Genomic DNA, 17425 nt, shown 5'->3' on the forward strand with positions numbered 1-17425 from the left:
ATAGAGAAGTATCTCTATCGACCGCGTTCGCATCAGTTTTGAAACTCGACCAGTAGCATATTGATCATTCATAATCTCATTTATCGGTAGGTATTCTTCATATTTTGTTTGTTAGTGATTGATGCGCGATTTAGAAGAAGGCACTTTTAAACTGCAACCGAGAATCGTCAGTGAACGGTACCTCATGATTCTGTCTTCCTCTAACTTAAGGCAATCAAAAACTACATTCAGCATCGATGATTCTGACGAAAGGCATCGGTATAGAACGGTGGTAGTGGTAACACGTTTATTTGCGGCATATTTTTGAGGTTAGTTGAAGGCTGGTCGCACAGTGATTTGATAACCATATCGCTAACTGAAGTCTTTTTATGAAGTGTCATAACGCATAACGTTCTTCTTACTTTGACAAAAGTGGACGAAACTTAACAAAGGAATAACGGATTTAAATGACAAATAATTATGGCAACGTCTGGTTCTAATAAAAAGCCAAGAGTAATAATTTTAGGAGGTGAGCATACTCTACTTCATATGATAGCATATAGCGGAAATGACAAACAAAACAACTAAAAAGAAGTTTTATCGTTGAAACAGGATGCGGTTTCATAGGACGTAATCTCGTGGAATATCTACTGGATAACGATCTTGTGTCCTTTATACGTGTCGTGGATAAAGTGCCGCCGCAAACTGCTTGGCTGAATACTAAACATCAGCAATTATTCGAACATCCTTTGCTCGAATTTAAGAGCGCAAATTTAATCAACACTGGTAATTTAAAGTTTGATAAGGGCGCCTATCTATTTTCAACGAAACAATTACGATAATAATTGTTTTGTTGAACATGTACTTTATGATTAGCTTTTGAATATTTATTTGTAGTATCTTGTCAAAATGCATTTTTATCTGACAATCCGATTAATTTTGTAATCAATTGTGCTGGAGAAACAAAGAGCAGTCAAACAGATCCTGTATATAAAGAAGGAATTTATAAGTTGAGTATAAATTGTGCTCAACAAGCTGCAAAATTACAAGTTGATCGTTATGTAGAAATATCTTCTGGTAATTTTAGTACCTCTGACAAAGTATGTGAACTTTGATATTTTTGTATTAAACAATCTATTACAAAGATTAGTAATCTGTAATATTTTCATAGAATTCTCTCAAAGAAGAAGATGCTGGAGAACCATGGACATTTGTTGCAAAGTATAAGTTACAAGTAGAGAATGATTTAAAAATCATACCAAATTTAAACTTTACAATCCTTAGACCAGCCATAGTATATGGCTGTGGTGATAGAAATGGATTAGGTAATAATAATTTATTGCCTAATAGAAAATGAACAAATAATTTTTTCAAATATTTTATATATGCAAATTAATTTCCCCTATGTAGCACCACGTTTAGTGGTAGGAGCTGTTTATAAACATTTGGGAGAAATGATGAAGTTACTTTGGGGACCAGATCTTCACATGAACACAGTTCATGTGAGGGATGTAGCCAGGGCTATTTGGCATGTAGTAAATAGGCCAGAAACTGTAGGTCAAACATATAACGTTGTTGACGAAGGTGATTCAACTCAAGGATCAATCAGTGCTATAGTTTCAGAATTATTTAATATCAATCATGATTATTGGGGTACTGCACTATCTACACTAGCCAAAGTATGGAAGAAAATTTGTTACACTATTTTTTTCTCTTACTACTAAGAAATTCAGATATAATTTCTTTGAACTGTAATGCAAGTTTTAATTCTGATATGAGTTAAAAACGTTATTTTGTTTATGTATTTTAGACAGATATGAGTTCTGTTGTTGAAGAAGTCAATGACAAACATATGGGACCTTGGGCAGAAGCTTGCAATAAAGATGGAGTGGAAAATAGTCCTCTGTCTCCATACATAGATCAAGAACTTCTTTACAATAAGCATTTGTATCTACAGACAGGAAAATTATCGAGTATTGGGTTTACATATCTTTATCCAAAACTCACAAAAGATGCTTTGAAAGAGGTAAATAATTATTTATGTGGCTAAGAGAACATAAATTCTGATGAAAAAGGTATTATGTCAATTATTTATTTATAGGTTCTTGATGATTATGTAAACATGAAGATATTTCCACATTCCTTGGTTCTATGAATTTTAGCAATATAGACTGCCGAGATCAAATATTGAAAAAGCTTACAATAATTTGTATGAAATAACATTTGGAGCGTTTCACCTTGTGCCTAGTAATCTATGCAAGTTACATACTCTATTGTATGTTACACACCTTACTCGTATTTTACCTTCTAACAATTATTGTTAGTCGAGTTTATAAAAAAGTACAGATGGAATATGAAGATTTCATGTATAAGCCTATTGCAAATGTGATAAAGTAGGAATTAATGTACTTAATTTTACTATAGTTTGAGGTATAAAATTTTTGCACCTTAGGGTTGCTAGTCAGTTTCGACATTATAGGAATAACTAAGTTGAAAAATATTGAAGAATAAAACTAGACTATTTACATGCCTAAACACGATATATTATAACATGTAATGTTATTTGGATAAATATTTTAGAGAATTATGTACATCGCCAAAATGCTTTTTATACTGAATTTTTCAAGACTGGGAGTATAAATAAAAACTGTTAAACAATTAACAAGATCTATAGAAGTAGAAGAATTTTGTGTTTTTATATCCATTGCATTCCACTTAATGTGTATCTTCCAAAAGTTGTGACTCATAACTTAGAAATCTTTTTATTCCAAGTAAATGATATCTTATGGTTATATAAATCTAATAAATTAGATATATTTAAATTATATAATGTATTAAATCAAGTACAAATAATATTAATTAAGTTAGAAAATATTTCTAAATGCCAAACAAAAAAATTAGTAAGTTTATTATATAAAGGTGAACATAATTTTTACACAAAATAATATATAATAAAATGGCAATAACTGCCAAGTAAAATTACTAGCATTACTATTCTGAAGCAATTGTTATTAATTTGATAATAAAGTTGCTCATTTACGCAATTTATTCACTTGTTTTACCTGTACCTTCGCAGTTCTTCGTAACTGAATGTTTTTCTAGGGCTAGGTATTATTTTTTACATATATTTTAACACAACCAACATCGATACACTGTTTTAATTTTATTTCAATCATTGGTTACAACAAGATACTGCATCAGAAGGGTCAACAATATCATTAAATATTTCGTGTATCGTTTTAATACTTTAAACAATAAGATTATAATTTGATGTAGTTCATTATACATAATATATTAAAATATATACTTTTAATATTTTCTGCAGATAATATATATACAATCGTAGATAAAAATATTTACAAAGTAACTGCACCCTAAAAAACAGCATAATTATAGCAATACATTAATCGTGTATGTTCCAGTAAAAAAATGATAAGGATTTATGAAAAAATAAATTAATAAAGTTTTCTCGATATAGAATAAGTGCTATAATTAACGGTAATGATACAAACATCAAATTTCTTTTACCGGGTTTGCTTTTTCATATATATCTTATATAAAATAAAGTATAATGTCTTGGCTATATCTACTCACTGTAATAAATTTTTTGAGGTAAATCGTGTAAATCTAAATTATAGTGCTGTGTAATAGGTACTGAGGTTAAGTTAAAATTAAGTAATATAACATACCTATCCCTTGTATAGGGTGGCAATTATGGAGGTATATTTACTTGACTAGAGTCGCCGTACAACATAATTAATACTTTGTCTGTGTATGGCCAATACTATTGGATTGTTACTTTGTGAAAAAACTATTGCAAGTGAAATGAAATAATACGTACTATGCTCCTTATCATTTAGTAAAGGTACAAGTTCGAATGATATAATAGGAAATTAAATTTGATGCATAAATGACAAAAGTAGTATGAATAATACCTTATGCATATCCCAAACATTGCTTAGTGTAATGCAGTAAAGTAATAGATTATGATATTTCTAAATCAATGTATATAATAATTTATAAAATAAACAAATACTTTTTCTTTTAAATTGTAATCAAAATAGCCTCAATTCTAATATTTTTCTTTCATATAAATCGTTATACTCTAAATGTAACATTTACAATACTTGCTGTTTCCTATTTGTAGCCTAAAGATAACAATGTTTATTGCTTTGTACTTCAATACTGTGTAATCCATCTTTTGAAGCAAATAAAACGCTCAGATAACAGCACGGCGACTCTATTTTTTGCTTTCTCTTTTTTCTTTTTTACAAAGCTTGAAACTTATCACATTCACACAATTAATCAAAGATATTATGATATCAATTCAACACCAATACGTTTCAATCCATTTCAAATTTACGAATGTTGTCTTATAAATTGAAAACTTTTTATATAAGGTACAAATTAACGCAAATAAATGATTTTTTATATTAAAATTACGTTCATAGCAGACAGAACAATATCGCGCTTAACAAATACAGTACATTATGCTGCTAAAAAGTAAAATGATCAAAATACAATTTAATTCTACAAACATTAGTTAAGATTTGTATACAATAAAATCAAAACATTTTTTAAAATGACAAATGCGTAATATTTGCCATGGAATATTTTGTCGCCATATTATTATATCTCTTTTTCTTTATTAATGCTTTTGATCTATCTTTTCTTCCCTTAAAAATAATACCTTTTTCTTTACAACTATTTTTTTGTTCTTTTTTTAAATTCCATTAATGTTAGAAAATTGTACAAGCTTAATAATTAACATATACATACAGTGCAAAAAATATTTAAAAATATTTTAAGAATTTTAATGCAAAAAGAAAAATGAATTCATGAGCGATCAGTTACTAGTTGCCTACTATTATATATCAATTCTCGTTTCTTATTTAACTCTAAGAAGAGTAACAAATACCTTCAACAAATATAAAAGTATACTACTATATGTCAGTAACATAAAATGTAACAGGTCGTGTTAAATATGATAACAAATGGAAAACAAATCATTTAAATAAAAATCACAAAACAGGCATCCTATCTGTGAAATGTTTATGTTTCATAACAAACATAATTTGTTGTAGAACTGTCAAGTCAGTAAATAGCTATGATAGTTTATCTTTAATTGAGATTCTAATAATCGTGATCGTAGAATATGTAACGAATTTCATAAATAGTGTTTAAATGAAGTTACTTATTTTCATAAAACTGCAATCAGATCTTGTGAAATTTTTTAGTAATCCACTAGTACTGAGTTTTCATAAAAATAGGTAAATCATGAGTTATATTCAAAAAAGTTTAGTTATAGAATATACAATATAAAAAATCTCTATTAATAGCAACATCATTTCAACACAAGGCAGAATAATTTTTTCAAAAATGACTTTAAATTATATGTTTAACAAATTATCTCGTACAAAGATGTAAAACTCTGTGTAATAAATATATGGTAAAATCTCTAGCATGTGCAGATTGAATTAATTCTATTTTTACATGATTTCATACTGTGCTTGTAGTGACTATATTATTGCATAAATTCAGTGTAATGTGATCATTTAAAATAGTACTGAATGTAAAATGTAATAAATAACAATTAATGGAGGTACAATAATAACATGACATATCTACGTCTCACTCTAAAAGATATAGCTTATTCTATCAGGTACTGTATTGGGTTTTTCTGTCATGGTAACATGCACCAGTCTGGAATATGTTTATAATTTTCTTTCGCATTTTTCACTTTTTGCTTTTGTATGATGTAGTTAACTTTAAATATCTTGTACAACATAAGGTTTATTTCTATCATATGAACAGGAAAAAATACATATATTATATTATACATTTCCAGTGATTAAATTAATATTATGATTTAAAATTGTTTCGATTCTTTTTATAGATTTTTTTTATATTACAAAATTTTAATGCTGTTTTTATAAATTCCATTATTATTTTTTCCTGTTCTCAAATGTCTCAATAGTGTATAATACAGTTATCAAACTTGTAGTATAAAAAAGATTCTGCTAAATTATATAATATGGACATTTCAGTTACACTTTTTAAAAATGTTTGTCAACGTCTTATTTTTCAATAAAATAAATATTTGCCAAGATTTGCGATGCTATATGTATACTTACAGTATTTGTAATAAAAGAAAAACCTAGACTATACTTTTAATACATAAAATCTGATTATATAGTATTTTTTCTTAATTTCTTAGAACCTAAGAACCATCTCTTGTTAATTTAGATTTAGTTAATGGAAAACATAAGATTTTGGAATGATCAGTACTATTGCTCCCTATAAAAGCAATATATATCATGAAATAAATTAGGCCATACCCGTAATTTGGATATTTAATAATTTTGTCTTCTAGTGTGAAGGAATGCATTATTTACTTTTTCACTATTATTCGAAACATGATATTTTATGAACATACTCATAATTAACAGACACCCAGGTGCACATCAAGAATTTTCATATCATCCCATTTGCTTAATTTTCATTTTCATACTCTTCTTTTTTTAATAGATGTCAATATACATATGAGCAAGTTACCTAATGAATATTATTAAGTATCATTTGCATGATATATCTGTGCCACGGTATTATTTCATACAAAATGAAATCTAAAAATTACTAGATTCCTTGCCGAACTGCTAATGCAGAAATACTGTGTTATCGATAATAACTTGCTTTCAAACATTATATACAAGATAATAGTTGAAGTGTCCAGATTCAACGCACTTTCAAAACATTATTATTTACATTAATCATGTATGCGTTAGTATTTTTATTCACAAGTTATGCCGTGTTAAACTTGTAAAATATAGTAACTTGCATTGCTTCTAACTTCCTTGAGAATTCTGTTCTTGTAATTCATACATACGTATGTATGTACTTTTATGTGTATATACATCTTGCAATCAAATGATTCAAGTTGCACGAAAAGTTTTACATCCTACCTGTTGCATGGAAGCATAGGAAGAAAATGTGAACACGCAAATATATTGCCTAATGGTTTCATCCATTTGGTCCAAGCGCCGGAACAGATATACATATAGGTTTTGGTAAGGACGTATCTCCATCTGGACAACCAGAATTATTATTTAAACTGCTATTGCTACTGCCTAAAGTACAATTGACCACTGTAAGCTGTGTGCCATCTAAATCTTGTTCTGGCTCTTGTTCTTGTTTTTGTGTACTTAAGACAACACTGTCCATTGTTTTGTACTATATTTCAAGACATATATTAGTTTTATATATAAAATTATTTAATCATTTTGTATTATTCAAAATGAAAATTTTTCGCACCTGAGAATTTTTTGTTATATGAATATCTTTTGGTTCACCATTTATTTCCCATGATGGTAATAAAGGTTCCTTTACACAAGATTCAAGAATCCCATTAGATTTGCCACCCTGCAATGATATATTTTCATGGAATTGTTTATTCAAATATAAGCTTATATTTATATATATTACAAAAAAACATTTATATACTTTTGTGTCTAAATGTGGGTTAGTTGTGATTGGAGATGTGGGACAAAGAACAGCAAGTTCAATTTCATTAGGCGTTATTCTGGTATTCATCTGTTGACTCACTGATGTAGAAGACTGATCCGCGCAACATCTACTTCCATTTCGTACCGAAGCACGACCTTTTGTAGATTGCGCACTTTCTCTCAAAATACGAGCATCCTCACATTTTTTTCGACAATATATACTGCACAGGCAAATTGTAATACATCCAATACTTATGCTTACACCAAGAATTACACCTAAAATAAGTAAATATGAAATAATTATAAGATTAAATTTTATTATTTCAATTAACTTCTTGTAGAATTGAAGCAAATAAGTTTGTTTACCAAGACTCTGATCAGGTTTTGTATTTTGTGGTGGTTTTTGTTCATCTGGAGGACTTGGTACCTTTGATGAACCACCAGTAATAATGATTATAGGATCTGACGGTTTACCATAACCGGCCTTTGTCATAGCTTGAACCATGACAAAATACCGTTTTCCTGGAGTTAGACCAGGTAAAGTTGTCGATGTTTTATTACCAAGTACTGTTACATTTCTCCATGCTGTGGCTGAATCCGTTAAGTCCATTGTGTATATAACGAAATAGTTTTGTATTATACCATTTATATTACTTGGTTCCTTCCATGCAATTCGTACTTTTGTATTATTTACTAAAAACCATTGTACTTCTTCTACTTTACCAGGAACTGAAATTTATTGTTAAATTACCGTTTCTGTAATACGAACGTACAAATAAATATAATGTATTTCTACACTTACTATCTTCATTCGTATAACATTCTACAGATTCGCTATAAAAATTGCTTTGGTTTGTATTATTTTGAATGGCCCTTACTTTAAACTGATATAATGTAAATGGTTTGAGTTTGTCAATATTTGCTTTCGTATCGTTCCTATCAAGAGGATGTTAAAAATATTTAGTGCAAAGATGTTGATTGAAATTATAATGAAAAAAGATTATGCATAATTTATATTACGTACAATATAAAACATTTAGGACCATCTAAATTTGTGACATGAATTGCATGATAACATAATTCAAAAGAGTTCACTTCATGCACACCATTCAAGGACCATGTAACATTTATGGAAGTAGGTGAAACAGGAATTGCTTCCAAGGCCATTGGTACATTATCTGATTAATAAAAAAAAAACAATGATACATCCAATTAATTCGTTTATGTTATAATAAAATTTATATTTATAATATACTTACTTGTATCAAGTTGAACAGTATGTATTTGTTTTGTTAAACAGCCTGTTGTTTCACCAGAACTTATCATACATAAGCCCATTGTATAAGAAACATTTACATCTAATTATGAACAAAAAATAAATACATAATTAAAGAAGAACACAACACATACATAATTTTTTGGAAATGATTCTGACCAATACCTACCAAGATTAGTAAATACATATTCTGTAACATTTTGTGGTAAAAAAATAGTTGCTAATTTATGTCCACTTTGATTCTCACAATAAATTTGCCAAAGATCAAATTCCGTTTCAATTATGTTATTTTCCCTAACATTTATTTTCCATTTCATCTAATATGACAAAATTTATTTCAATATTATAGAAATACAATATAATATATAATAATATTATTATATAATATATATAATATATATACATATACATATGATATATATAATAAATATTATATTATATACAATAATACAATAATATTAAAAAGATTTGATTAACAAAATTTGTATACTAACCTTTACAATTGAAGCATTTATTATTAATACTTGTACATCCACAACATTTTTGATAATAAATTGATTAGATTCAGCTGGTGGCATAGTTACAGTAATCCACTCTAATTGCGATTCGCTCACGTTAGGCCAACCTTGTTTTGTTCTGGCTAGTACTCGTAGGTCGTATTGTGCTCCAGGTATTAAATCTTCAAGAACATGATTAGTAATCTTCAAATAAAATTAATACAAAAAAGTGTACAAAAGACTGTACAAAAAGAATTACATATATACCAGAAAATACATAAGAATCCACGTCAGCGGGTAAGTGAAGAACCCGAGAAGATGGATGTTCATGCAGTCTCAACTGTAATTTATATTGTACCACAACACCACGAGACTCCTTTTTAGGTAATGGCTCCCATGATACATTTAACTTTGTACTACTAAGTATATTCGCGTTTACTTTTGGTGCACCTTTAGGAACTGAATGAAGAAAATAAACTATACCTTTGGCTTTTCGTTACGTTTATGATAAAATTTACATTAAAAAATAACGTACCACTTGGGGCTGTAGAACACAAAATGGTGGCTGATTGATCGCTAGGACCATAATTGTTCCACACTCGTATGTAGAAGGAATAATTAGTATATGGTTCAAGAAGCTTCGTCACTTCTACTGACGTAGAATTACCCGGTTCAGGTGGAGAAACTTCTTCTTTGCCTCCTTCTTGATGAACACGACATAAAAGATGTTGAAAAACATTATAAAATATTTAACTAATTATTATATAAATATTTCTATGCATATTAAATCGTTTAAACTTACCTACGGGACTATAATGGACGGTATAAGCTTTAATACTGCTATGTGATAGAGACTTTGGTGGTTCCCAGGAAATAAAAATTTTAACGGGTGACAGAGCACGACATTTTAAAGAGGTAGGTGCAGCAGGACTATTACGAGATGTGTTTACTTGAAGCCGACCTGCGGCCCAAATTTCTCCCACAGAATTTACAGCAACACATTGATAAATACCAGAATCAGATGGAACTGTTGCTGATATTGCAAGTTCCATCTTATTAAATTCTTTTGTATATATAGTCCTACGTCCTGCAAAAACAGTTTATACATAAATTATACGTATTATAATATGAATATAAATAAATATTGTAATGAATAACTTTACCATTAATTGTTATATTCAATGAATCTTTTAACCAATATATTTTAGGCACAGGTAACCCTTGTGCTTGACATTCAAATCTTGCGGTTCTCCCATTTGGACATACTTGATTTGTAGGTATCTTCACAAATGATGGTGGTATTAATATATCCACTGTTACATTCTGAAATGTTTTTTGCAGCATGTTATTAAAATTATGAACAACTATGTTCATACTTAATAATACTTTTTAATAACTTACTTGAATCTTCACATTATTTGTAACAAAGTTCTTTACAGAACATACATAAACTCCTGCATCAGATGCACTCACATTTACTAGTGACAATATATTAATACCAATACTAGAATTAAGCAAAATGCGAGGTTGTGCAACATTATGATTACCTAAAAATGAATAAATCACTACATTTTTATATTATAAATATCATCTATATATAAATAATGTTATTAACCGTTTAAGTCCCAAGCAGCACGATTGTGCTGTTTAGATTTTGTGACGAAAAGTCCCAGTACATTTGAACGCAATAACTTTTATTGAACAAAACTTGAAATATTTATAAACTAATAGTATGCATATATAATAATATAGATGTATTTTATAAAGTAACAAATATGACAAACGCTATTGTGCCGCAATCGATTAAGACAACGCTATCGCGCTGCTCGGGATTTTTCGACCCTGTTTTTTCAATGACCCCTGGGACTCAAATGGTTAATATATGTATATCAAATACCAGTATAGCGAGGAATAAATGACCACATCATAAGTGGCGGTGGATATCCAGATGCAGCACATACTAAACTAAGATTCGATCCATTTAACAACCAATGATTGTATGAAATTTGTGGAAATAACAATGGTGGTATATGTGATCCATTACCCTCTGGTCGTGAAATAACAGTTAATTTTGCTTCCTTACTTTTTTTGGTTTTCTTTAGGAATTCATTATTTACTATGCATCTGTGAATATAGATAATATATTATATACTTTTCTCTTTACTAATTTAATTTCACAAATTGTTTTACAATTGTATGATACTAGTATGGATACAAACCTATATGAACCAGCATCTGATAACTTCGTTGCTTTTATATACAGAACACCTGGTGGTACCATTATATACTTACTACTGGAAATTAAATAATCTCAATTAATATAAAAAATAATTTCATTGTTAATTCTTGACAAAAATTACTTACTTTAAATTACTCTGATTGGGCAACAATATTTTTTCATTATGCTGCCATGTGATATTAGGAGGAAAAGGAATACTATCTATTAAACAAGATAATCTTGCAATTTCACCTTCTTGTACAGTTATATTTTCTGGTGACTTTTTAAATACATGGGCAAGTTCTAAACAAATATAATTATATGTTTTAACATCATTTATAAAATCAGGAAGCTTAATAACAGTATGTTAAACAGAAAACTTACCTGCTATGTGAATAAATGTAGGAGATGATCTTAGAAGCCCTAAATTAGTACGTGTTACACAACGATATTCATCTTTGTAATAATCTTTAAAGTTAACTGTAGTAGAGTTTTTTTCTTTAAACTTTTGCACCATCTATTATAACAATAAAATAAAATACTTAATTGATTTAATTGTAAGATAAATAACAAATAAAATTTTTCAATATGTACCTTATGTAAGTGAAGAGAACCATTCTTGAGAATAGTACAACGTGCAATACCACATGGTGGTGCAGGTATTCCATTGTGTAACCAAGAAATATTTTGATTTGGTCCAGTTATACAAGTAAGTGTAACTCCTTTTTTTCCTAATATCACATGACCACTGGGTTGAATTTCTAATGTTATGCCAGAACTTTTGGTTGGACTAATGTTGAAACTTTCTGATTTTGACACGTTTTTGTTATGTAGACCAGTTCCAATCTCTTTGACACCTAAAGTATAAAACATAAAGCACTATCTAAAAATCTACTAGCTTACAATTTTTATAATAATGTGTTAAAAAATATTTTGAATATTATAAACTGTCATATTCAAGATGGCTATTACATCACCCCCTGCCTCTCTCTAATATTATGAAGATGAGATTCAATATATTATATAATAGAATATAAAGTAAATAAAACATAAAATTATCAGATGATTCTGCAAATGGAGAATCAAACTTACAGCATAAGTAATTTATAGAATACACCTAGAGTATAATGATTATAAAATCATTGTTATATTATATATAGTATATTATGCCACATTTATGTTTTAATTTATATATTTAGGAACAGAAAAAAGGACATATATCCCATTTGTTTACTAAATAAAAGATAATAATTTGCACATATTTTGGTATAAAAAGGATAATATGTGATCACTGAATCCAAATGTATACATATATTCATGTAAAATTATACTAATCCAAATTTTAAATCATTAGAGTAAATCTACCTTATCATAATTCAAATAATCTTTTACCAATAAAATATCTAAATATTTTAAATTATTTGTTTTACAACAATTTCTTTTCATACATGTCACAGTAATATAAACAAAATATTTAGGAAATACAATTATTTTCTCAAAAGACTATATAATCGAAAATGTTCGAATTTTAACTCTTATTTTAATCGGATAATGTACAGTTCGTAAAAAAAGAAAAAGTATCAAGATTGTAACCATCTATAAGAGTACAAAAGAACGAACGTTAGGCGCGTGGTCCAGCGTGTATCAGTTTGGCGAATATAAACAGATTAGATTGACGGAGAGAAGGGAGACGCACCTGCGGCATAAGCGGGCTTTAGCACTTCTGTAAACAAGATGCTCAGTAAAAGTACTCGCGCCGCCATATATTCACACTCATTGGCACTAGTTTCACTGACAAATCTTGGCCGAAATACGCCGTCGGTTTGATAGACTTTTCTGCGAAATTCGTCGCCGCATGTTTGACATCGCCTGCAAGAGTTTTTGGCCGTTCCGTTCGCCGAACTCTTACCCCCCTTTCAGCTTCGCTCTAGCTTCTCACATTATCGTTAAGATTAACAATATATCGTCACCGAAAACTCGAGGACGTCGACAATACCGAGAGTTACACGGTCGTCGCGAATTATGCTCGATTAGCTTCGTTTGCATTAGCACGCGATTCATTCGTTTCTTGCCATCTTCTAATTCGCTACTACCCTTGTTTGTAATTATTCCAGTGAGGAAAAGATGTACAAAATTCTAGATCGTGACCCACAGCGCCGGATGTGAGAAATTTTTGAAGCAGAATGATGTTTTGTTACGTAGCACCACATATTATGCTTTATCCAATTTCCTTATATTTTGACCAATAACATTATCAGAAATGTTTACGTAGAAATGATGGATGATAACAACATGCGTGTTATTGTTGTATCATCGTATAGTTTAAAAATGTAAACTGTTTAGTCTATGCAAAAACAACTATGCGATTATCTAATGTTCTATGAAATGTGATTTTGATTGTAATAATTTAATAACAAGTATTTATATATATGAAAGGAATACCTTGTAGTACTATATTCAATTACAAATATCTTGGTATATATAACGTTGATTCATTAAGGAAGGAATACCTAACCTTCAAAATTTAAATTAAATATGGCGCGACAGAGTGTTGACGCAGATTGCGAGAAAATGCATAATTTATTAGATAATAAGAATATTGACTTAGATAATTGTAGAAAATTAATTAAATCGTACATTGATTTGGTAAAGTATCAAAATTTATCAAGCTTTTTAAAAGATGTCGATTTATTGTACGCTATTAAAAAAAACTGACTATTGGTTTGTTTACAGCATCTTTATAGTGCTGCTTTATTTTGGGCAGACAAAGTTGTTTCATTAAGTAATGAAGATCCTAAAGATATATGCATCTTAGCGCATTGTATGTATTTAATGAAACAATATCATAGAGCTGCTCATCTTATTAGAAATCGTGGATTGGAAAAGGTAAATTATAACTTTGAAACTTTTAATAATATCATAACATTGTTATATACATTTTTTTTAATTACATTAATATTACTTTATAGACAGATGTAATGTGTCATTATCTAACAGTAAGAAGTCTGTTAGAAGCAAAAGAATACAATGAAGCATTACAGGTTATTAAAGAATCAGAAGTATGTACAAACATAACACAGTCAGGTTTTGGAGATCGTGCAGATATATTAGAAGATGCACCAAAAAATGTGATTAAGTATAAATAATGTTCTTCATAACCTCTTTTAAATATTATTTCTGTAATGTAATGAACTTTATAGACTAGTTTATATTTTGTGATAGGTACACAGTTCAATATTGTATGTGAAAGGAAGAATATATGAAGCTTTAGATAATAGGGCAGTAGCAACTGACTGTTACAAACAAGCTCTACATTGTGATGTATATTCATATCAAGCATTTGAAGCATTAGTTCAAAATCAAATGCTTTCAGCTGCTGAAGGTATTAAAGTGTGTATGTATAAATTTTATGTAATAATAGATACAAGTAATTTTATGATACATATAATTTGAATAGAAAAGGAACTTCTGGAATCTCTTCCCTTTGCTGAACAATGCACAGAAGCTGAAGCAGAGCTTTTACGACTATTATATGAAAGTAAATTGAAAAAATATCAAGAACCAAATACAAAGCAACCACTTGCAACATGTAGTGTTATGGGAGTACTTGTCACAGATAGATTATTAGGTAATTTGGATATGGAAGTTACAGAAGCAGAGAGATTGTATTATAATTGTGATTATCACAAATGTTTCTCTCTCACAGAAAGGTAATATATCCCTTTATGTATGTATGTGAATTTATGTAATCTTATAATCTCTATCATATATTTTAGAATATTAAAAAAAGATCCATATCATAATTCATGCTTACCAGTACATATTGCCTGTTTAGTAGAACTAAAAAAAACTAATGGTAAATATATTGCACTTCAATATAGAAAAAGAATGTGCAATTAGAAAGAAATTTTGTACATTATATAATCATTTTTCAGCTTTATTTTATTTAGCACATAAATTAGTTGACTTATATCCAGACATGGCTTTAGCATGGTTTGCTGTTGGATGTTATTATTATAGTCTAGGTAATTATGATTTCTATTTGATATTTCTAGAATTATTTTGTATTCTTACTTTATAAGATATTCCATTGTTTTGATAATAGGAAAAAGTGATCCAGCACGAAGATATTTAGCAAAAGCCACAGCACTGGACAGATTATTTGGTCCTGCTTGGTTAGCTTATGGTCATTCCTTTGCAGTAGAAAATGAGCATGACCAGGCAATGGCTGCTTATTTTAAGGCTTCTCAATTAATGAAAGGTTGTCACCTGCCACTTTTATATATTGGACTTGAATGTGGATTAACAAATAATCTTAAATTGGCTGACAAGTTTTTCCAACAGGCTCAAGGAATAGCTCCAAACGATCCATTTGTTATACACGAGATGGGAGTTATATCTTTTTATAATTTAGAGTAAGTATTATGATGTCTATTGTAGTATTATCCCTGAGATTGAGTTATTCTAATATGCAAAAAAGAGGTTCAAAATTCACTCTGCAACCTGATTAGTGTACTTCCACCCTTCCCCGGTTTTTGGAAATCTGTCTAATTTATCAAGAGTTGTCGTTTCATCGAATACAGTTACAAAACTGCTGAACGGCAGTTTAAGGAAGCCATGAAAAGAATTCAAGGTGGTCTAAAGGATGTTATTCTACCTAGTAAATGGGAGGCACTTTTAAATAACTTGGGTCATACTTGTAGAAAAATGAAGAAATACGGAGAGGCGTTAGAATATCACCAACAGGTTAAAAAATTTTTATTGACATAGAAACATACTTTTTCCTTAAAATGTCAATTTAAATTACGAGCTATCAGATAAATTTCCTAATAATGATTGCAGGCATTAATGTTAAATCCATTAAATGCATCAACTTATTCAGCAGTGGGTTTCATTCATGCATTAATGGGAAATACGCAAGAAGCTGTTGATGCTTTTCATAGAGCTCTTGGACTTAGGAGGGATGATACTTTCACAACAACTATGTTAACTTATGTTATGGAACAACTTATAGAAGAATCGCCCCCTTATCCTGGTATATACAGAAAATTTTCAGTTTTCAGTGTATTTTATTAAATGTACATTGTATCTGATTATATATGAATTCTTTTTTAGGTGCACCAGTTGATATTCCAAAATATGAGTACCCTGCAACTGAACATCAAGAAACAGATAATGCAGAACCTTTAGAAAATGCAAATAATGTAGCTGGGTCAGCAAGTCAAGATATTGATAAATTAAGAGTAAATTTATTTTCTGGATGGGGAGAAGATTCCAGTAAAACTGAAGATACTTCTGATAAAGTGGAACGCAATCCGCGAGACGTAGTTGTGAATTATTCCACTGACATTAGTTCTGAAGTTGAAATGTTGGATTCATCGACTGCTCATATAGAATAGTAAAAATGCGCAAATTTTTTTACACAATAAATGGATTTGTGTATGTAATAAAGCAAATGGTTTGCTACAAACATTCCTTTTTTGTTCAGAGAGTTATCCTTTATTATATATTCTATTCATTTTGTATATAAATTTGATGCACGCTTGCTTAAATAATTAATATTTACCCACTAGAGATGTGCGGGTACCTGAACCTTGATTCGGGTTAGATCGAGATCCCAAAAGTTCGTCGACAAATAAACATATTTGGGTACCTGTCATTATGGGAACTGATTTACGTTTCCGAATCCGATGTTCAATGTAGAACATAATTTTTCTGTCATCTTGTATTTAAACATACTTTAAATACGCTAAAACGGTACATACTTAAACTTAAAGTACAGGTTTGCTTTAAACTTGGTTTAAGTACAAGATGACAGAAAGATTATGTTCTGAATCAAGCATTGAATTCCGAATCGCAAATTGGGTGTCGAGATTAACGGATACTCGAATACGTTTATGTATCGACAAACTTCCGAGATTCTGATTCGAATCTGAAAAAAATTTCCGACATA

General features: G+C 29.4%; 3 protein-coding genes across 4 annotated transcripts; 2 read left to right on the forward strand and 1 right to left on the reverse strand.

Annotated features, from left to right (window-relative positions):
• Nucleotides 1-101: 101 nt before the first annotated feature.
• LOC132909788 (uncharacterized) lies at nucleotides 102-2644 on the forward strand. The gene is made up of 7 exons (XM_060964880.1): nucleotides 102-508; nucleotides 592-765; nucleotides 877-1079; nucleotides 1151-1304; nucleotides 1390-1658; nucleotides 1790-2005; nucleotides 2081-2644. The coding sequence occupies exons 1-7, from the start codon at nucleotides 460-462 to the stop codon at nucleotides 2132-2134; spliced, it is 1119 nt and encodes a 372-aa protein (XP_060820863.1). The 5' UTR covers nucleotides 102-459; the 3' UTR covers nucleotides 2135-2644.
• A 479-nt stretch (nucleotides 2645-3123) lies between these two features.
• LOC132909754 (protogenin-like) lies at nucleotides 3124-13585 on the reverse strand. Of its 2 annotated transcripts, none has more exons than XM_060964780.1 (20): nucleotides 13169-13585; nucleotides 12067-12329; nucleotides 11857-11989; nucleotides 11619-11775; nucleotides 11474-11548; nucleotides 11152-11378; nucleotides 10656-10801; nucleotides 10418-10577; nucleotides 10057-10341; nucleotides 9790-9954; nucleotides 9522-9713; nucleotides 9252-9436; nucleotides 8927-9074; nucleotides 8741-8839; nucleotides 8506-8659; nucleotides 8284-8417; nucleotides 7848-8210; nucleotides 7480-7757; nucleotides 7291-7398; nucleotides 3124-7209 (listed from the first exon to the last, which is right to left on the reverse strand). In XM_060964780.1, exons 1-20 carry the CDS (start codon nucleotides 13233-13235, stop codon nucleotides 7000-7002), a joined length of 3549 nt encoding a protein of 1182 aa, XP_060820763.1. In that variant the 5' UTR covers nucleotides 13236-13585; the 3' UTR covers nucleotides 3124-6999. The 2 variants fall into 2 exon arrangements, with proteins under 2 accessions (XP_060820763.1, XP_060820762.1); XM_060964779.1 differs by having other exon boundaries at nucleotides 9790-9957.
• A 121-nt stretch (nucleotides 13586-13706) lies between these two features.
• Nucleotides 13707-16944, forward strand: LOC132909764 (cell division cycle protein 16 homolog). Its single transcript, XM_060964805.1, has 11 exons — nucleotides 13707-14118; nucleotides 14206-14358; nucleotides 14442-14600; nucleotides 14695-14854; nucleotides 14930-15182; nucleotides 15249-15328; nucleotides 15408-15497; nucleotides 15578-15887; nucleotides 16056-16218; nucleotides 16315-16507; nucleotides 16588-16944. The coding sequence occupies exons 1-11, from the start codon at nucleotides 14008-14010 to the stop codon at nucleotides 16869-16871; spliced, it is 1956 nt and encodes a 651-aa protein (XP_060820788.1). The 5' UTR covers nucleotides 13707-14007; the 3' UTR covers nucleotides 16872-16944.
• The last annotated feature ends 481 nt before the right edge of the window (nucleotides 16945-17425 follow it).

This window comes from Bombus pascuorum, chromosome 8 (assembly GCF_905332965.1).
Source record: "Bombus pascuorum chromosome 8, iyBomPasc1.1, whole genome shotgun sequence".
Taxonomy (NCBI): Eukaryota; Metazoa; Arthropoda; class Insecta; order Hymenoptera; family Apidae; genus Bombus; species Bombus pascuorum.